At 40.6% G+C, this 22,108-nt stretch overlaps 1 protein-coding gene across 3 annotated transcripts in view; it reads right to left on the bottom strand.

The window, feature by feature from the left end:
• Positions 1-22,108, bottom strand: part of TANC1 (tetratricopeptide repeat, ankyrin repeat and coiled-coil containing 1) — a 181,737-nt gene that overhangs the window by 10,461 nt on the left and 149,168 nt on the right. For all 3 annotated transcript variants that reach the window (XM_075829316.1, XM_075829314.1, XM_075829317.1), the window contains exons 17-19: positions 18,897-19,082; positions 15,192-15,270; positions 2,530-2,663 (exon numbers count right to left, since the gene is read on the bottom strand). In XM_075829316.1, coding sequence (XP_075685431.1) covers positions 2,530-2,663; positions 15,192-15,270; positions 18,897-19,082 — 399 coding nt within the window. The remainder of the gene's footprint in view (positions 1-2,529; positions 2,664-15,191; positions 15,271-18,896; positions 19,083-22,108) is intronic.

The following is a 22,108-nucleotide window of genomic DNA, read 5'->3' as shown; positions in this document are numbered from 1 at the left end:
CAGAGAGAAGCCAAGAAATGACACATGAGACGGAGAAATTGGAAAAATGCGTGGATACTTCTATAGTATTATATTACTGACCCAGGATGTGTTTTATGTAGCGGTGTATATATGGCAGATATACAACAAACCCCAGTAGTATTCTGCAACCATAGGAACAGTGCTAACAATAGATCTAGGGACCCCGGGAGGATTACACGGTTCAGCATTCATACATACATAGAAACAGCAGCTTTGAACACAGGTTCTCTTCTGCATATGGAATAGTTGGCCCCCTCCACATTCTCTTCACATTTTTGCAACCCCCCCCCCCCTCATTTTTATCCAAACAGAGGACTGTGCTCCAATGCAAAGGTTCTACCTGTCAGCCAATGATTTTACATTTATGCAGGATACACATCACACTGTATAGGATCTATATATAATGTATAGTGAGATAGCTCCTTCATTGTACAGTTAGCATGATAGGTCATTTGCTAACTTTCTAATATACTGTGTTTCAAATTCTCGTTATCAAGATCTCTGCTTGCTGACAATAACTAGAGACACTCTTGTTTACAATCACAGGCTGAACACTCATATAAACCTAATATACCTGAGCGTTTTCTACAATTGTACCCAGTTTAGGCATTAGTCTGTAAACTAAATACATCACCTCTCCTGTCCTGGCAGATTGCTACAATGTATCAGTGTAGGTATCAACTTGGGAGTCCAAGCTGTTTAGCAAACAAAGGATTGCCTACACTAGATACAACTGTAGCAAACTGGCACGATTAGGTCCGCAACCTCTGGATATCAACAGGAATGTGTCAATTCACTGATAGCAAGCAGTGGTATTGGAAATTTTGACGTTGAAACACATGTTACAGAAAATAAGAGGCAGAACTTTTCATTAGACATAGATTAGACTGTATTTATCTTGAAATCCCCTTTAAGAAAGAATTCTAAATCATTTAAACATGGATGTTATTCTTAATCTAATCCCCCTCGACCTCTGCACATATTTTTATTTATCTTTCCAAGTAAAATATTCTTATAAGAAACAGGAAATTGAAACTTATGTATAAGTGAAGCAAAATGCTATAAACATGACATGCTGTTCTTGAAAGCACTGGTAATGTTCATGGTGACCTGGCCGGGTGCCCGATTAGAATCTCATACTATAGGCGTTGTATAGCGGCATTGTGCATTGTCCTGGGACTGTATGAAGTGGCGTGAATGGCCGTCTCCACTAGAAGAGGATAAATAGAAGAAGGAAAAGGCCAAGGGGACTCTGCACGGACACAAAGAACCAGACTATCTCATTAGAATTTCTATGGCAGTGTCTTCCAGGGACTTTTGTCAGTCTTTTCAGAGACCTCTTGTGTTAAATATTATTTGACCACTTTTTAGTGGAGCTTTGAGGGAACCGGAATACATTATCTCTAGTCTTTTTAGGAGGAACCATCACTTGCAAACACCAAGGTTACTTTATATATATATATATTCCTTATGAATTAACTGTAGACAGGCCGGTACATTAGACAGATAGGGATTATTGGGATAACCCTAAACCTCAAAGAAAAAGCAAACAAGGAACAGCTCACCCTTTTCTGGGTCTATGAATCCTGATCGAGGTGCATGGAATCATGAACTTTGGGGCCGATTAGCAAGTATATTAAAGGGTTTTTCCTGGATTTTAAAATATTTACAAATTCCGCTATATCGCTGCACCTATTGTTCCCCTGTGCGCGCTAACGGGACATCCATTGTGACGCCATAACAGATGCCAGCGTTGGTAGTCACCTGACATATGACTATGGACAGTATGTCAGTGCGCAAGGAGGAACAACAGGAGTGATGGGGACGTACCAGAGATGTGGAATTGGCAAGTATAACGTAGAAGAAGTCATTTTTACATTGAGCCCGTAAAGATGATCTTTTAAAATCCTGGAAAATCCTTTAACGAAAAATTTAAATTCCTCCACACTCAAGAATGCCGGAATTTTATTTTTTCTTCAGATCATCATAATCTTAGTCCTCTAGATAGTCTATTCTTGCCAAACGTAAATTTATACTTGTATTCTGGGGAATTAAATTCTCAAATAAAATTCATGAAGAAGGGAATTCCAATGATGATTGCTTCACCCCCTATGATCAGTATCAGGCTTTGAGCGAAAGATCCACAATTATAAATGGTCAATAAGCGCGAATATACAAACATAGAAAGACAACACCTTGGAGAGAGGGGTCACAGTCCTAGTTGGTGCCAATTCTCTTTGCGATTAGGTTGTAAAGACCAGAGAAACTGTATTGTTAGCAGACGAGGGGTGGGAAATTGGCCATGGAAAGGGAGTTGAGGGAAAAACAAACACCAGGCCATTCTATCCTGGATGGCAAACCTGGCTCCGTATTAAGCAGCACATTTTGATTTTAGCTATGGGACACCCTCTTTACTGTATATGACACTGGTTGTCAACACTGAATAGCCCTTGTCAAATAGCCAAAGGTGTTAGCAAAGTATCAACACTAACATTATCATTACTTTACCTGCCAGTGTCCTTGGCGTACAGCACAAAACAGTGGAGAGATGCCACGTCTGTTTACTCGGGACAAGATGGCTTCATGGTCAAGAAGCAGCTCACATACCTCCAGTTTCCCCCGTCCCGCAGCTGCTGTAAGAGCTGAACCGCACAAACAGGATATTAGAAGTAATCAGAAATCCACATCTTATAGGCCTACATATACATCTATACACGAATATATACATATATATACGGAAAATATCAGAAGTTGTACGATTCTCGGAGCCCTGAGGGTACAATTTTAACGCTTTCGCTGTGTAGCTTGTATACGGTCCTCGTGGGAAGCCAATCTCAATAAATCCTAGAAGTGAGAATGTCTGGCTCTGAAATATTTAATCTCGCAATGCCCTTGTGCTAAATAAAAGGTAGAATTTGTTCTACTTAAAGAGATTACAAGTGGGAATGAATTAAACATGTTTTCTGAAAGTCTGTAATTTAGTCATTAAACAATTGTCAACATGACGAGATTAGACGTGATGTATGAATTAATGTAAATGTATGGCCTTCCCCTTCATATAACAGGCAGGTCCTATAGTCATGACCAGTTACATTACAGGTAAATAGGATGCACTTAAAGATGGTGGCATTTCGTTCCCGGTACTGGGCACTATCACATGGGTGGTCTAAAACAGCAGGATATCCTCCATTTTAATGTAGACAGGGATTTAAGATCTTTGTAGCCAATTAGATTGAGAGATTGATGACATCAGCTGTGTGATAAACCTGTGGGAGGCAGTGACCTGTCCACTCATGTGATTGTACTCACAGTGATATGTGACAGTAGCAGTGCCATGAAGTGAAGGCGCAATGAAAACCATGTAGCCAATCAGATCATGATGACAGCAGCAGAAGATTGTGTTGATCATGCGAGAGGCAGTGACCTGTACACTAATGTGACTGTACTCACAGCAAGGCTATATGTGATAAGAGCAGTGTCATTAAGTCAAGGAACAATGACCATCTAGTAACCAATTAGATCATGATGACGCAGCAGATGATTGTGCTGACCATGTGAGAGGCAGTGACGTGTTCATTTTATGGCACATTTACATGAGCAGATGTTAATTTTTGCGAACACTGGTACGATTGTTGTAAGCGACCTAACAGCGATTACAGACAAGCATTTGCACATTAAGTCGGATACTGAAATGGTGGACACCATGACCGAACTCGATGGACCCTTCAGGCGCCAGTGGTATCCATCGTACAACGAATCCAGTACTGTGTCCTGGCTCCATTATAAACGGAACCCAAGTCGTAGATGGGAACAGAGCTCTACAAACCCTTTACTTCACCAATAATTCCCAAATAATTAATTGAGGGTTTTCTACTCATTAATGATTAATTAAGGATTAATCTGGAATCTATGTAATAATTAGAAATTACTGTACACAACAGATCCTCAAAAAGTGCATAAAGCATGCAAAATTTCATAAAACACAAAAAAATGTCATATATAATTTCAAATCATTTAAATATTAAAATGTAGGAAGTACATTTTAGGTAAAGAGGGGTTCATTTGCCTACATTACTGGTTGTGTATTTAGTGTACAATATAGTCTTTTTGCCTTTTGCGTTAAGAGGTTGAACAAACAAGAATGACAATCTCAGAATAATGTGCTCTTATTTGGCATTTCATTTCCCTTTCAATACAGATCTTGGAGAACATACAGAAGACATTTTTTTTTCAATAACCCCGTTCATTGAGGCCAAACATTTGCCTTGCACCGTTCTGAAACAAATTATTACAATGCAATAAGAAGCCATTTAGCTAACATTTGGCTGTGTTACAAACGCGTTTAGCGGTGCCAAGTACGAGTGCAGAATTTTATGGTGTCATTGTACAGGGAGATGAATGACACAACGTGTTGGCCAAAGACAATCGACTCGTTAATGTGTCTGACTTCACATTATTTATTCGTTTGCAGATTAGCAAACCTCAGTCTTTCATTTCCATACCAGTATTGGATGACCTAGAAGACAGAGGGACATGAAAACATTTCTGCACATTGATGATTGAAACTTTTTGAAGTCAGAGCTTTTCTATCTTGGAACTGGAATTCATGACCTGACTTCGGGAGAGAAGGTCCATCTAGTGCTTCTGATAGCAATCATCTAGGCTGCCACAGATGAACGGCTTGTCCGGCTAGAGGCCATCACAATGGGAGATCCATACAAAGTAAAGCTGCTGCTTCGATTGTCTGCTATATCTCCAGCTATTGACTGTCTCTCTCTTCAGTCATTGTAAAACTACAATACAGTTGCAGGCTGTCCGGGTTTGCTGGGAGTTGTAGTTTCAAAATGGCTGGAGACCCACAGTTGGCGATCACTGAGCCAAGGCTCCATTCACACTAGCATAATGGCTACCATATTTAAAGAAATCATGATTGGTATGCCAGATCCATTTTTAAAGGATACTAGTGAATGACCCTATTGACCCTTAAAAAAGGGGTTGTCCGGCTTAGAAAACCCATTTTAAAAAATACTATTAGGGAATTCTGTATAAATAGATGGGTGTCTTTTGTCTAGATCTCCATTTATTAGCCAGAGCAGAGAGCGGCTACAGTGTGCGCCTTTCACTCAGGAGGACTCAGCATGTCCATGCATTACATAGACAGCCATTTGATTTCACTGATAACTGTGCAATGCTTCATTTCTCCTGTGGGGGCACTGTACGGAAAACACTTGCTGCTGGGTTTCATAACATATTATAGCGGATTGCTGGGTGCTTCAGAAGTGGGACAACCTGTAATCATCTAAACTCTGAGGGACCATTCTAACACAAAGGGGAAAACCCCTTCAAGGTGTTCTGGTATTTTCGATGCCAAGGATAGCACTGTAGGCTGCCATAATACCAGAAGAAAACCCTGCTGCGAGTGGGACGAGAATGAATAAGGCTTATAAGGCTGGTATATGCTTTCTTTGCTTCTGATGTCCAGTGAAAAACGGATAGGCCTGGTTCGCCCATAGATAAAATAGACACATTTAAAGCTCCCAATAGGACCCTCACGTTTTATCCATACTGGCACAGCTTGGGCAAGGGGTTGTTGATTCCTGTTAGAAGGTCTTGATCTAGGAGCAAAGTACTTTGTCTGGTGTCAACTGCCAGTGATAAGGAATGGAACCTGGCATCAAATTTCAATAAGATAACGACAGGTGTCATTGGTATGGGCAGCTGCCAACAGCTAGGGTGCAAACTGCATTGGGCCTGATGGCCACAACTTGCAAAACACGAGATAAAAATAGTATATATTTTAGTTTTTTTTTGTAATTTTGGAAAAGTTTTGTATCACTGACTACTGCCTCTGATTTTTCTTAACCCAGTGCACCCAGGACCTATGTTGTTATATATCTGGCTGCAAACCAAACCAAATATAAAGAATTTCACACAGCAACCTGTCTCCTTCCCCATTCCAGAGAGATGATCTTCCTTTCTTCACAGGATTAAACATGAAAGCATAATTCATTGACATAAATAATCTCCTCTATATCCGTAACACAATTTTTATCTAAAAAATAAATAAAAAAGGCATTCATGCTGAGGTTTCAGTCATACTTGGGCCCTGGATCCAGGTATGAGTGGCCACATTTGAGGATCAATGCTCCATAAATGGCAAGTAATGGTTAGGAGTCACTGGTAAAGATTTTGCATCTAGGCCAAGTTACCCCTATTCATACATCTATAGAACTTGAAATTAGGGGTGTTATAATATCACAAAAAAATAAATGACATAAAAAGAGAAGCTCTATTTTTTTTTAATTCTTTAAATATGATGTATGCAAGAATAAAAAAAAATAAAAATTGTCCTCTCCTCTCTGACTATGGACAACATGGAGAAAACACCTACTGCATTTCTCTACATATAAGGAGCACGTGTCAGACCACAAGGAGGCTGCAATCCGTTTACACGAATGCCCCATCATCCGATCTTCCACTTCGTTTTAAAGTGAATGCCCATTTTAAAAAAAAAAAACATAGGGGGAACCTACCAGACGTTCTTAAATACCACGTCCCCTTGGTAACACACACATGAAGAGTTGTACAGAATTGGAAATCTGTCGCCAAACAGAATCTTTCAGCAGACTGCAGGCTGTCCTAAAATAGCCTCTATGGGCAGGACAATATTCTATTTAGGAACTGCTATTTAAGCAATGACCAGTGCAATAATTGAAGTTGATCTAACTGTTTTATCACTAGGGCATGTGCATGGGAGGTTTACTAGTAATGAAGAATCAAGCAGAATTCAGGAAGCAGCAATACAGGGAGGGCGGTGTGTGGGGGCAGCAATAAAGTAGAAGAATGTTCCCGATAATTATGGCCTGTTGTTTACCATGGATGATGGCGGCAGCCTGTGAGTTCCACCCTGAATACAGTTTACCATATTCGGAATCTGGCTTACCCACAGACTTCTTAAATAAACAGTATGATGGCAAAGTTATGCTCAGGAATTCCGGCTATTTTTGTGTTAAGGACTAACGCTTATCTGATACTCTCTTGGCCGGCGTATTTCCACTAACCCTTCTAGGGCCAGAAAAAAAATAGAATTTTAAAAGGCAATAGGGATATGGCATTATTTTTTAAATGTAGGTAAAAAAAAAAAAAAAGCTTTTAAAAAAAAATCTGGTTATAAAAACTGGTATCTGCTTAGTGACTAACATTGACTTCCCCTCGAAGACCTAATCTGACAGATCTTTGATCTTGCACCAACAAATCTGACAGAAAAAAACATGACTGTGAAAACGAGGATGTGTTTGTCTGCCAGAAAGAAAGGCGAAGAGTTTGACAGCAGGATTAAGGGAAGGTAATAAGAAGCCTATGACTGGTATCCTGAGTAGGCCCGAAGCCTGAGAAGGATCAAGAGAGGTGCTAGCAGCCCTGGAATAAGTCTAACGTAAACACTTGTGATTAACACCATACAATCTATCCCCTCATTACAATAATATAAAGACTCTCTCACACAGTGTTTGCCAACACATACGGTTTTCCTTCTTCGTCCAATCCAGATAAAACATTTGTTAAAGTGTAAACTAAACATGAATAAATACACTAAAGCCTGGTTAGTTTACCGGATTAAAGATGTACATTATGGGATTAAATGTATTAAAGGAATTGTCAAGTACTGGGAGTGTAGACAGAAAAATATACTATAAAAAAGGTCACAGTGTAAGAGTGTAAGGGTACAACGAAGTATAAAAATATTGTTTTACTGTAAGGTGTGGCATAAAAAAAAATTAAAAAAAGATTATTTCTTCTATAAGAAAAAGAAATCACCAGTGGATAGAAGTCCTTAGGATGCCCTTTTTTGACTATTTGTTAAAAATATTTATCCAGTTTTGTATTCTGCTTCTGGGAAAACTGGTTAACAAAGTGGTTTCAACACAAACAACATTTATCACCTATCTACAGGGTAGTGATAAATTATAGATTGCTGGGGACCCCACTGATTAGTACTTTGAGGGTTTGATTCCCTCAATCCTAGGGCCAGGATGATGGGTAGGTAAAGTAGGCAGCAGACTGGGGCGCCACTGCGTAAGACGTGCAACAGATGGATTAAGAGAAAAAAATAAAAATGCTTTGCCTTTATATTTATTTGTACAACCAATTGGACACGGTCACCATCCGGCTGATAATGGTTTGAACTTTAGAGACCAAGGGGGATCCTGCCCCGCCCCTGACCAATCCTTCCCACCACCACTTTCGGGGTGAGGAGGAGTTTGTATGAAGCGGCGGTGCACCATATGGGAGTTTCAGAAACCGCATTAGAGCAATAATCTGGCTAGACATGCAACAATACTGGAGCATGGGTGTATCACAGGATAACAATGCAGAATTAGGCTGGGTTCACACGACCTATTTTCAGACGTAATGGAGGCGTTTCACGCCTCGAATTACGTCTGAAAAAACGGCTCCAATACGTCGGCAAACATCTGCCCATTACTTTCAATGGGCTTTATGATGTACTGTGCCGACGACCCGTCATTTTACGCGTCGCTGTCAAAAGACGGCGCGTAAAAATACAGCCTCGTCAAAAGAAGTGCAGGACACTTCTTGGGACGTTTTTGGAGCCGTTTTCTCATAGACTATTGAAAACAGCTCCAAAAACGGCAGTGAAAACGCGAGTTGCTCAAAAAACGTCTGAAAATCAGAAGCGGTTTTCCCTTGAAAACAGCTCCGTATTTTCAGACGTATTTTGTTAATCGTGTGAACATACCCTTAGGGCTTGTCCACGCGCAACAGATTTGCTGCAAAAAATTCCCACAGCATTTACACATCAACTAGCAGACAATCCGCTATGGAAAATCTGCACCATTTCATGCGTCTTTAACTGCGGAATATAGTGTGGATTTTTGTCAGTTTTTTTCAAGGTCTGTGTGATAGTGATATTTAGTCCTCCTGTGATGTAATTTCCACCCCCTGTAAGAAATTCTGCAGCGTTTTCGCAGCAAAATACGCAGTACAATAGAAAAACACAGTAATTCAGTACACTTTCCGCAGCAATAAATGAAATGCTGCGGAACTAAAATTTACGCACTGCAGGTGAATTTCTGGACTGAATTTTGCTGTAGCATGTGGATGAAATCACACCCACTTTGCTGCTACTGTATTCCGCAGCGTATTTTCCTTTCGCAATTCTGGACGGAAAATACGCAGCAATTGTGTTACGTTTGGACAAGCCCTTACTGTTCTGGACTCCTGGTAAGATGAACTTGAGATGAAAGATGAAATAAGAGATGAAATAAGAGATGAAATTGCAGCCATATTAATTCAGAATAAGCAGAACGTTAAGTTGCCTCGAAAATTTGTTTTGTTCTAGTTGTGGGCCCCTTTTAAAGGCACTTTGGCATCCAGTTGTAACAGACACAATCTATTAAGATGTATTCCATGCATTGACAAACTTAAAAGCAAGAACTATTAGCAACTTTGTCAGAAACCTGCGAAAATATATTCATTGCTTTACTTCCCATTAAATAACCCAGTAAATTATCTGCCGTTTTCTAAACTAACGAAGCAAAATAAACTAAAATACAGAAAGCTGCGACTAACATCCTATTTTCTTAAAAGTAATAATCGAAAGCCAAACATGGAACATGTGTAACCAATCTATAGTCTTTGATCATTTATCTTCGGCTCTGTAAAGTACGTGGTTATATATATTTATTTATTTAAATAAAAGGTCAGATGGATTTTGAAAGCATTTGTTTTTTTGTAAGGCAATTTTGTCAGCTCTTATGATTAGAAAGGTTTCCTCCCAAAACAGATAAATGCAATAAACTCCATCTTCAGTGATTGCACATTCCACACACAGATGTCTTTCATAAATCGGGGTCATAGTAACTTATAGTGATTAAAAAATACTTTAATAGTAACAAGTTAATAAATCTGCTCCTTTAGGCCTTATTTACACAAGCATGGCGCATCCCGGATGTGAAAAACGGCAGTTTTTCACGTCCGAGGTGCATCCGTGCTGAGCATTGCGGGACGCGATGTCTCGCATCCCCCATAGAGGAGTCTCTGGAGGGATGCGTGATGCGTAAAAAGATAGGACATGTCCTTTTTTCCCACGGACCCTTCACGCGGTCCGTTGAAACAACAGCTGTGTGACCGGCCACATTGAATTACAAAGGTCCGTGGAACGGTCGATGTTTCAACGGCCACCCCACGGACGTTGAACACGCTCGTGTAAATAAGGCCTTAGTCTGTGTATTAGAGAATACGACCATAAAAGAGAGACGCTAAAATAGCAGATACTCGTGGAATACAATAAAAGTCTGATAGTTTGGCACAGATGTGCAAAAAAATCTGGAATCTCGTTCAAAACTTTAATAAGGCGAATGAGCAGAGATTCATTCAATTAATGATAACAGATCTTACGTTCCTATTTTATTTAGAGGTTCTCCACTATAATACAAAGTGTGTCCCTCTAAAAACCCAGAAATGCGATAATACAGTATCGGTCGAGTCACGCTAATACTGGATTGAAAAGATTTCTACTGTATTCAAGGCGGCTACATATTATTTCACTATAAATTAAAAGGTTATTCCCATCACAGAATGCGATAGCATATTTGTCATGACTTTCTGACAAGTGGGGTTCCAACTGCAAGAGCCCCACCAATCCTGAGATTAAATGGGTCGCAACCCTGGTTTAGCGCTGTGGCCCCTTTAATGTTTTTGCCTGCACACTTGTGCGCCCACCATCTATGCAGGGAACTGCAGCATGGCCCCATTCACTTAGGACTCATTCAGATGAGCAAAAAACTCGTCCGTGTGAAATCACGCACAGCACACTGACCCATTGCGCTCAGTGGGGCCATTCACACATGCAGGAGTTTTCACGCACCTACGCACTCATTGAAGTTAATGGGTGCGTGAAAATCATGCACATCAGAAGGATGCACATCCGTGTGCTGTGCGTGATTTGCACATCAATTCCATTAAAAAAAAAGTGCATCGCGAGTGAGTGAAAAGCACATGCCACTTGCAAAGCACAGATGCAATAACGCAACGCACACGGACCACATTTACGCGTGTAAATCTGTCACGCTCGCGTAAATGTAGCCTCAATTGTAGGTGTGATGCAGTTCCCTGCACAGTGGGTGGCCAGGAAAAACTGAAGGGATCTTTCTGTGATGGGGATAACCCTTTAAAAGGGTTATTCGGTAAGATAAAATTGATGTCCCATCCTCTGGATAGGCGATCAATATCTGACTGTTGAGGGTCAGCTGTTTGAAGGGACCACGTCACTCAGACGTGCGCGGCTTCCGGTTCATCGCTTACGCTGCTCCATACTGTAAAAAATGCAGTCTCACTCATAGCGGCGGTTCACAGTATTACAGCTTCCTCCCATTCAATGTTATCTCATGGGAAAACCCTTTTAATGACAACATTGGTCCCTAGAAATTTATAGATCCTCAATATAATCAATCACAGGAGGCCCAGAAAATTTATCTAATATTTAGAAGTGCTGCACTAAAAACAGACAAATACTTCTAGGTCTTTCAGTCGTCCAATCAGTCAAAGTTCTATTTCGCCATTTCTTAGTTATATCCAGCTCTGGACTCAGAATTGCTCACAGAAGGGGAGTCATGCCGCCTAAAATAGGAAATGGCTTCCTCATTAATTCAGCATCTTCAGGACATTAGACCGGTACTAACCACAGAATGGATTTCAACTATAGCAATTCCATTACATGTAAAGTTGTTTCAGCTGTACAGGAAATACATGTCGAAAGAAAATTACGGCAGAGGAAAACAAACAGGAAGGAAAAATCTGCGCTGAAAGGTTTGGATCTCATTTACCAGACTCAGATGGGGGGGGGGGGGGGGGGGGGGAGACGAAGGATAATAAAACCAGTGGTGTTGACCATGGCGATCAATTCAATTACAGAAGTTAGAAACAAAGTAAAGCCCTGATTGGATGCTGTGGGTTCAACCGCTATGGTTATTGAACAATGAATTCACGATACCACTGGACAAGCCATTATATTGCAGGGGACTTACATCCATTTTTTAGTAACATTGTATTAGTAAAATCAATTACTACACAATATAATGAATTTTAAAAATTGCTTTACAATTCTGGAAAATTAATTTACCTACAAGAATAAGTGAGGGCCCATAGCAGAAAAAAAAAAAAAAAAGACCCCCACGTCCTGGTGTCGATTTATGGCGTTAAAGGGTGGTACAGGATTACCAAAACATGGCTGCTTTCTTCCAAAAACAGCACCACACCTGTCCATGTGTTTTAATGCACTTGAACTCAATTGAAGTTAAAAGGAGTTGTCCGGACATTATTCATTGATGGCCTATGCTAAGGATAGGTCATCCATACTAGATAGGCGGGGGTCCAACTCCCAGCACTCCACCGATTAGATGATCAATGGGGCTTTGGCGTACATTGCCGCAGCCTTTTCACAGTTTACATGCACAGTGCCGTACACATCCGGAGCGGCTGTGACTGGGTTTGCAGTTCAGGACCCATTCAAGTGAGTGGCACTAAGCTGCTACCAATGTGCACGGGGCTGTGCCTGGTAAACACTGAAGAGGCTGCAGCGACGAATGCCGTGGTCCCTTCAGTTAGCTGATAGGCGGGGCGTGCTGGCAGTTGGACCCCTGCCGATATTATATTATATACCTATCCTAAGGATAAGCCATCAATAAAAAAAATAATAAATGTACGGACAACCCCTTTTATGGAGCTCAGCGGAAATACCAGACACAACCTGTGTGGCACTGTTTTTTCTTATTCTGTTATAACCTATCTAAGATCAACATTTATCACTTATCTAATCACTGGGGGCCCTGTGCTCCATTAAATGTCTATGGGGCAGACGGAAAAAGTTGTTTGCTGTACTCGGCTGTCTCGATCAGTCCATTAACCTTCAACGAAGTGGCAGGGCTCATTCTCGTCCTCCGTTCCATTCAAGCTCCTCCTATCTGTGGTTGTGCAGTGAGGAGGAACGGGAGGGCCGGAACCCCTGTTCTAGTGATCACTGGGGCTCCCAGTGAAAAGACATCACCTATCTCGTGGATAGTTGATAAATGTTACCTCTTGGGACAACCCTTATAAGTCCCACACTTTGAAAATTAACTTTGCTACTTCATTGGTGGGTCCTGCCAAATTCAGCACTGACAATCTAATGTCAAAGGATTCAGCCTGGTTTCTCAATGGGGAGGATAAGGGGGTTTGACAGATTTAGCTTCGACTCGTCCGATCCTATTGTTTTCCCCAATGTAAGAGGAGCAAAAGGTGTCCAGCAGCCACATTGAAGACAAACAACTTCCTTATGTCTGTGGCCATGTCTGTACTACAGTCTTGTAGATTCAAGAAAAGAGAAAGATTTCTACCGCGAACAGCAAATGGGATCAATGTTAATTTAATCTCAATAAATCCAATATTCTGTGCCGACTCATTGCAAAATATATCTAAACAAGAGGAGAACAATCTCAATTGCAGGATTGGTCACTTTAAACAGAACAAAGAAGTTTAATTGGGTGTCCGGTCATCTGAAGCAATCCAATCTGGCCGACCAATCTAATTGTGTACTGCCCCAATTTTTATATGCAAGTATAACTTTGTATTATGAGACATAAAATAATAATAATGGGAGCGTATATTTTTATTTAAGTGGCGTCACCTTTTTGTATCCCTTCAATAAAAACAAATGAAAACCAGCACAATAACTGCACATTAAAGGGTGTAGACAGCAGATTACTCGTTTCGTCCTGTCGTGTTTCAACAGAGGTATCAGCTGATGTTATCGCCATTCATTCAGCACAGGGCGCCCGATCAAGGTGTGGCATGGGAAAAGCAACATTTTGCCAGCACTGAATATTAAGAGACAAAGTCAAAAGATGACCTGGATCACAGAACATATTTCCTTTGTTTCAGCTTGTTTGATGGGAGAAACATGTGTGGACGTAGAGAACAAAATAGTGGTTTATAGCACACCTGTTCTTCATTCTCACAGTAAAGGAAGCCATTCTGTAGGCAGAACCAGTGCTCGTTAGCATGCTAATTAATCACTTAGTGAGATCACTGGGTAACAGATCACTGGGGACCTATGACATCAGGTTGGAAAAAATGTATAACAACTGCAGTTTCCTAAATTTAAAGGGAAACTCTACTTTTAAAAAATAATAAACAATATTTCATGGTTAAAATAGACAATGTCGAGTAACTTTCTAAATACTTTGTTTATTTAACCGAGCTTTCTCTTAGCAGAGAGCAGCGCATTGTGGGAGCTCAGATGACAGTCACATAGTTTAAGCTCAGGTGTTCGGTCACATCTGACAACAGAGTGGAGATAAACTGTGGTCTGTTTCCAAGGGCAACCAGCAATATTTTGAAACCATGTATATGAAAGGGGAAAAGGAATTATTTCAAGATCAGAACAAGAAATACAAAGTAGTGTATTTGCAAAGTCAATTTACTTTGTAGTTTGATTTAAAATGTGAATGGTTGCTAAAAAAAGCGAAATGATACTTTATGTATATGAACATTTTTCTTTATAATAAAGAATACTGAAATGATGTCACTTGACAAACAGCTGTATCTCCCAACTCCCCATATGCATGCACGCTTGTATCGCCCAAGATGCCATCTTTATTTCAATAGGGAGATCAGCGCTCTACTGGCAGCAGCTTATCTTCTCGATTGAAACATAACATGTCCTTCTATCCAACAACGGCAGATGTCGCGCTGCCCCCCCTCCCATGTACATTAGATGAGCAGCCAGTCCTGCAGGTTTGACCAATAATTATCTAATGTGTATGGCTAGTATGACACAATCACAGGAGAAGAGAAGTCACTGCCTCCCACAAGATCAACACACTCATCTCCTGCTGCTTTGCCAATCCCATAATTTAATTGGCCACAGGACGTAAAAAGCAATGCGACGAACATAGAGGTAAAACATTAGTCTGGCCCATGGCTACCAATGAGAGGTTTGCTTTTAGCATTAACCTTTTTTTTTTAAATAATGCCGCTGTTCTTTCTTGCACTAGTTTTTCTACACGGCTCCAAATTACAGGCACAGAATGGTAGACAAATTGACGTCAATTACACCTGTTAAACAGCAACACACCCAAGTATGTAAACTAAACAATGCAATACAATTATATTACCTGTCTCTCCCCACAGTGTATCGTTCTCATTGATGTCTATTGGGTAATCTTTATCATGGTTCAAAAGGCATTTCACCACCTAGAGAATGAAAGAGAATAAAAATAAAAGGGTTTAAATAGAGAGATCACAATATCAAGGTCTGCTGATGCTTTGCATTTCACCATAGAGCAATAAAAAAAATATATGTGTGGCTATATAAATACATTTACAGAATTAAGGAGAAAGTTCATCCATGGGGAAGCTTCATTAATATATCAGGGAAATATATTTATAGCAATTACCTAAATACACCGAGAGCAGTTCAGCTAATAGGAGAGTGCAGGCACAGGGCAACACAAGGAAAACGACATCTTTGTGGCTGCTCTTCCCGGCACCATCAACAGAAAACAGGTACGGTTTTTCCTGCACTAGCACGCCGCTATTAGCCGAATTGCTTTAACTTGTAAAGCATATATAGCATTGCTGTAAATGCAGTTCACAAAAGTAACCCTTTGATTTAAAGTGAATGTCCAGCTGTTAACATCATGTTGGTGTAAGAGCCAAAAGTCTGTGCTCATCACTTTCTGAATATATTTTCATAGCAGTTGTAGTTTCAGTTTTCTGATATAATGTATAAACAGTGTGCAGTTAGCCCCCTCTAGTGGTGGCTGCATGCAGCCTGAATTATATTTTTTAACTTCGGTTTATTTTTTAAGGGCTGTCGGGTGATTTGGAGAACGATAACAGAAAAATGGAGCTTAGTTAGTCATAAAAATAGAGAAAAAAAAATGATTAGCGAAGAATTTTGGACCATTTCAAGGGCGGGCATTCACTTTAAACATGAAAGGATAGTAACAGGTCAAATAAAGCCATTTGTTAAATACAACAGCTGAGACCCCGTCACATTCCACATGGAAAATATTCCAGGATTTTTCAACATATTTTAGCCATTAACGCAAGACGGTAACAAATAGTTTAAAAGGGCCTCTATTTATATGTGCTTAGATTAAAAACAAAATAGTTTCATAGTTATAGTAATTGTTTCCATGGACACATTGCTGTTGAACAGTTGTTTTTTTCTGGGTGATCTTAAGGAACTAGATCATGTCAAGTTTCTGAAAAGCTGATAGAAGTGTATACACTGTTATAGAGGTTGTTTAGGGTTAGAAAAAAGGGCCTGCTTTATTTACCCCAGAAACAGCGCCTCTCTGGTCTATGGGCAGCGTCTGTATTGCAACATTTACATTAGCATGCAACACCAGACACATTGATTGGCGCTGTTTCTGGAAAAAAAGGAGACCTAATGCATCCAAATTCCTCCTATTTTTATGCCTACTGCACAAAATGGAAATGATGCCTTGGACAGGCCTAACAAAAATTTATAAATATGGTATTTACAACGTCTTAATTCTATATATTTAGTTCATTTATCATGTATATATCCTATGCATATCAATGTAACTAATGTGATAACTATAGTACTTCAATACAAAATTCTAGAGGCAGTGGAAGACTAGCGATAACCTAAGGGATATAATAGAAATGGACAGTAAAAACCCAACATGTCTTATCTATTCCAACATCAGATATTTGGGGCGAGCCTGGCTACTCTACAGACTACAGATTGTCGTTCGGATCCGCAAAAAAAACAAAAAACAATGGTAACTTAGGAATTTAGAGGCTTATCACATACTTTAAATATGCAATGGTACTGGCCTACATCTCAGAAGCCTATAGGCACATAATGTCTGGCGCCTTAGACTCTGCTCAAAATTGCTCTACCTTATAAGGGATTACAAAGAAGAATCTGCTTTTTTTTTTCTCCAGAAACAGCACCACTCTTACCCATGGACTGTGTCCGTTATTGCAGTTCAGTCCCATTTACTTGAATACCAGACACCACCATGACGTGAGGCTGTTTCTGGAAAAGCAGATCGTTTTTTCCAATTCTAGAAAACCTCTTTAAGGGGTTGTCCAGGATTGGAAAAAACATGGCTTCTTTCTTTCACAAACCGCACAAAACCTGTTCCCAGGTTGTGTGTGGTATAACAGCTCAGCCCCATTCACTTCAATAGCGCTAAACTGCAATACCAGACAACCTATAGACAGGTGTGGCAAGGTTTGTGGGATAGATCAGCCATGGTTTTCAAATCCTGTACAAACCCTTGTGGTGCACTTCTCACAACACATCTAGCCTTCTCTGCAGCCTTCATCCTATACCTACCCAGACGTCCTCCTCTCACACAGTAATCTTTTAGCCAGTGCTCACAGTGTATGGTGCATACACTCTGTGTCCAGACTGTGAATGGGGCAGCTCTCTCCTCCCTCTCTAAACAGGAAGTGCCATCATGACCTCAAGCAATCATTTGCAACACCAGACACAGCCTATGAATAAGAGTGGCGCTTTTTGAGAAAAAAGTATCCTTTTATCTAATCCCATACAACCCTTTCATGTTTTTATCTTGGTAGGATGCTTACAGTCAACTTTATCCTAACATTGAATCAAAGCAGTGACACATGAGATACCCCAACACTCCCCAAAATATAAAATCAAACCGGGAAAAAAAGGGTCCATTGTTCAAGATTTGGGATCTAGAGAATGTGTAGAACATGTGCTATACTGGACTTCATTTTTTTTTTATCGTCATGCCCTAATAAATATTGTAAAGCTCGTTTAGCCGGTAAAACCGTGATTACATTGGAGCTTTGGGGGCATTATGTTCAGTGTAACTGCATCACACAACAGATCAAATGATACAGCAGTCAGTTCTCAGAGCGGAGCTGCCAGCATCCATAAATGTTCATTGTCTCCATCCCTACTGTGCGAAATATGAACCGGTCTGTTAATGGTTTTCCCAGAGTAATGAGAGAATTTTATTTATTACAAATAAAAATTTGGCCTTCTCTAATGAATACATCCGTGTGCCCTTAAATTTGTTTCATAAAATGCCACCCATAACCTATAGAGCAGAAACAAACACCCCAAAAAATGTTTGCACCCACTTCCATGGAAACATCCTGTACAGATTCATCCATATCTTTCACAGGCATATGGCAAAACCTCCGCACTGACGTCCTAGTGGGCCTGCGCTGGATTTGAGCGAAGACAGAGCAGTCAAATTGAGCACACATAGCTGCAGTGTAAAGTATGGGGAGGGAGAGCAGAAGCCTTTGATCAGAACACCTCAGACTCCAATAGACATTGCAGTTAACTGTGGAGTCATTGATCAGAGCTGTGCCCTAATAAAGCATAGCCACAATAAGGAGTTCAGAAGTATGCAAAGGTTTGGGGTGACATGCACAGTGTAAATCAATAGGATTTATGGGGTTGTCCATGTTGGGGGGCTGTTTTTTATACTGATGACCTATACAAGGATAGGTCATCAGTAGATGATCAGTGGGGGTCCGACCCCTGGACGACTCACCGATCAGATGATCCGGCTCTCTGGGCAACGGAAGCTATGCAGAGGTTGGTGCCGGAAGCAGAAGGCTCCATGCACTGTATAGTGGCCGTGCTGCAGTACTGCAGCTCTGCTCCTATTCAAGTCAATAGAAGCAGAGCTGCAGTAACCCACGGTCACAGAAATAAACAAATTTTTACCACGACGTGTGAGCCCAGCCTTAGGTTTTGGGCATCTACCTTTTGATTTAAAGCTGAGACACAGCTAATTCTTGATTTCTAAGTAGCAGCAGTGAAGACATATGAGTAGTGGTTAATGCTGTACCTCAGTGTGTCCCATGCTGGCCGCTGCCGTCAGTGACTGCTGAAGAGCGTGACTTCTTCTCACATAATTTGGCTGCTGGTTAGAGGACGTCCAGTCACAATTCAATAAATACTTGAGTATGTCGCAATGGCCTCTCAGGGCGCTGTGCACCAGAGAACTCTGCCCCTTCTTGTCTATGTGATCCACCTGGATTGGATAAAAACCAACAAGTCCTTGAAGGAACATCTGACAGAAAACTTTAACATAGCCACAAAACTATTTAGTCATTCACCGCTATGGAGACAACTTAACCATTTACATAGAAGCAATTTTAATGCTCATAAGGTGTAACGCCAATCTAACCTGAAATATAATAAATGTCAGAAATAATTTTGTATTATTTTCTACTTCGTAAATTTTGCCTCAGTTGTTTCCAGTTTCTCAGCCCCATGACAAACATTTGTTCACAACTCCTGCCGCTATGTATTAGGTTAAGGAGACCAGCAAGTTAAAGGGGGTTTTCCCCATCTTGGATATTTATGGCATATCCATAGGCTATTGTATAAATGTCCAATAGTTGCGGCTCCCACCTCTGGGACTCGCACCTATCTCTAGAAAGCGGAACCCGAAACTCTAATACCTTTCTCGGCTCCCTCTGCTTCCCAGCCACTTCCGGATTAGGTGGTCGGGAGTTACGAAAACAGCCAAACTCGCTGAGCTATGCGGTTTCCGTAACTCCCATAGAAAAGAATGGAAGTTACAGAAATAGCGTAGTACGGCCAGCTCGGCTGTTTCCATAACTCCCGACCTCCTCATCAGAATGTGGCCGGGAAGCAGTGGGAGCCGAGCAGGATAGAACAGGGTTTAGGGGGCCCCGTCCTAGAGATAGGTGCGGGTCCCCGAGGTGGGAACCGTATCTTGGACATTTATTTATAGCATATCCTGTGGATATGCCATAAATGTCCAAGATGGGAAAACTCCTTTAAGATCAAGAATCCTTATACTAAGGCCTTATTCACACGACTGGGTACGATTTGCGTCCACAAAAAAAGGACCGTTTTTAATGCATATGACTGTTTGTGTGAAGTCAGGGTGGTTTCCGTTTTCTTGTCAGTTTTTCTCTTCTGCGAGCACCTTCCTGGTTTTACTTTGTTTTTCTCTACATTTCTTAGCAACTGATGCCTGAAAACGGACAGCACATTAAGGTCGTCCATGTGCTGTCCGTGTTTTTCACACACCCTTAGAGTTCCATGGGTGAGTCTGATCCGCAAAACCGGACAAGCTAGGAAACGCGTTAGTTTCATGCAGCGGACGCACACTCCCTGAAACAAATCGTATGTGTGAATAGCCCCATAGAATTGCATTGGTCAGTGTGCGGTCTGTTATTTTATCGGACAGCACATGGACGTGAAATACATTTGTGTGTGTCTAAGGGCTAAAAGTAGATTTCGCCAGGATCATACACGCAGTTTTAATGCAGTTTTTGGTGCAGTTTTTTTCTTTTAGCCCAAGGCAAAAGACAACAGATGCATCCGTTTTTTCTTTATACCTTTCTGTCTTTCGGAAACACACTTGGCTTTGGCTAAAAAAAAAACACACCCAAAAACTGCATCAAAACTGAGTGTGATCCTGGCCTTAATTTAGGAGCAGCATGTTAGTAATTGGACTTCTAATGGGCCTGTCAGGTTTCAAGTCAATGGAGGGTGGGTCGGGGGACAAATAACAGATCATAATGGATGAGTGATGCCCATCATGGACGCATGTGTGAACAGAGTCTGAGCTGCAGCAAGAAATGCTGCAGCGAATTCTACAAATAATGTTGGCAAAAGAAAATCCCTATTTTCAAGAGCTGGAAGAGTATTTAGAAACCAGCAACACCAGCACAGGAAGCCAGTCGTCAATGAGTGTCATTAAAAGGGGAAGTCACAACATCTGCTGATTATTAGAGAGGAAGGGGCGCATTACAATCCAGCAATACAGTCAACCACAACATCTCATGGGGCATACACAGAGCCAGCTCCATAGACATGGGATGTAGGCTCTGCACGCTTCAATTACAGTCCGTCTAGTATTGTAAACATCATGTCGTGTGGGCGAGACTACGGCGAGTGTATAATTACCCCACAATATAATCAGCACAGCAGCGATACCAGTACTATAATCAGCACAGCAGCGATACCAGTACTATAATCAGCACAGCAGCGATACCAGTACTATAATCAGCACAGCAGCGATACCAGTACTATAATCAGCACAGCAGCGATACCAGTTCTATAATCAGGACAGCAGCGATACCAGTACTATAATCAGCACAGCAGCGATACCAGTACTATAATCAGCACAGCAGCGATACCAGTACTATAATCAGCACAGCAGCGATACCAGTACTATAATCAGGACAGCAGCGATACCAGTACTATAATCAGTACAGCAGCGATACCAGTACTATAATCAGGACAGCAGCGATACCAGTACTATAATCAGGACAGCAGCGATACCAGTACTATAATCAGGACAGCAGCGATACCAGTACTATAATCAGTACAGCAGCGATACCAGTACTATAATCAGGACAGCAGCGATACCAGTACTATATAAAGAAAAAAAGAAAGAAATTGTGGTTATTACAAACCATACCTAAAGAACCCAAAGTTGCAATATAATATGGCACGGTGCCATTCCTGATATAAGATAATGAAAAAGAAAAAGAAAAGAAAAAGATCCAGGAATACAACTAGGCACTCTTGGGTTCAGTAAAAATAAATAATTATTTTATTTTTTGAATCCAGATAATACTGGTAAAGTTAAATTTATACATAAATATACAAAAAAGACCAATTTAAAAAGAGAATTCTCCTGGCCAGGAAAAGAACATACAATAAACCTTCAAATCATAAGTGATATTGCCTGATGGATATATAGCATGATGTATATGTTTTACACGTTTTTACAAAAAGATTTCCAAATTGAAACCGCTGAACTGTGTTCACACTTGCGGTTTCCAAACATATATGTAATTTGTATCACAATATTGCCAAAGTACCTATTTGAAGCAACTGGTAAAGATATTATTAACAAGTTTTACTTCATATGCATGAAAAATGACTTGACTCTCAATATAAAAGAGTAGCCTCACGATATGTGGTTATAAGCGTGCTTCTTTCTTACATCAAGTGGATCGATAATTCCAATTCAAATCTAATGGTGATAGGAAGTCTTTTCACAGACCCTTG

This window comes from Rhinoderma darwinii, chromosome 6, assembly GCF_050947455.1.
Source record: "Rhinoderma darwinii isolate aRhiDar2 chromosome 6, aRhiDar2.hap1, whole genome shotgun sequence".
Taxonomy (NCBI): Eukaryota; Metazoa; Chordata; class Amphibia; order Anura; family Rhinodermatidae; genus Rhinoderma; species Rhinoderma darwinii.
The sequence above is the reverse complement of the archived record's forward strand: the minus strand, read 5'-3'. Positions and strand labels throughout refer to the sequence as shown.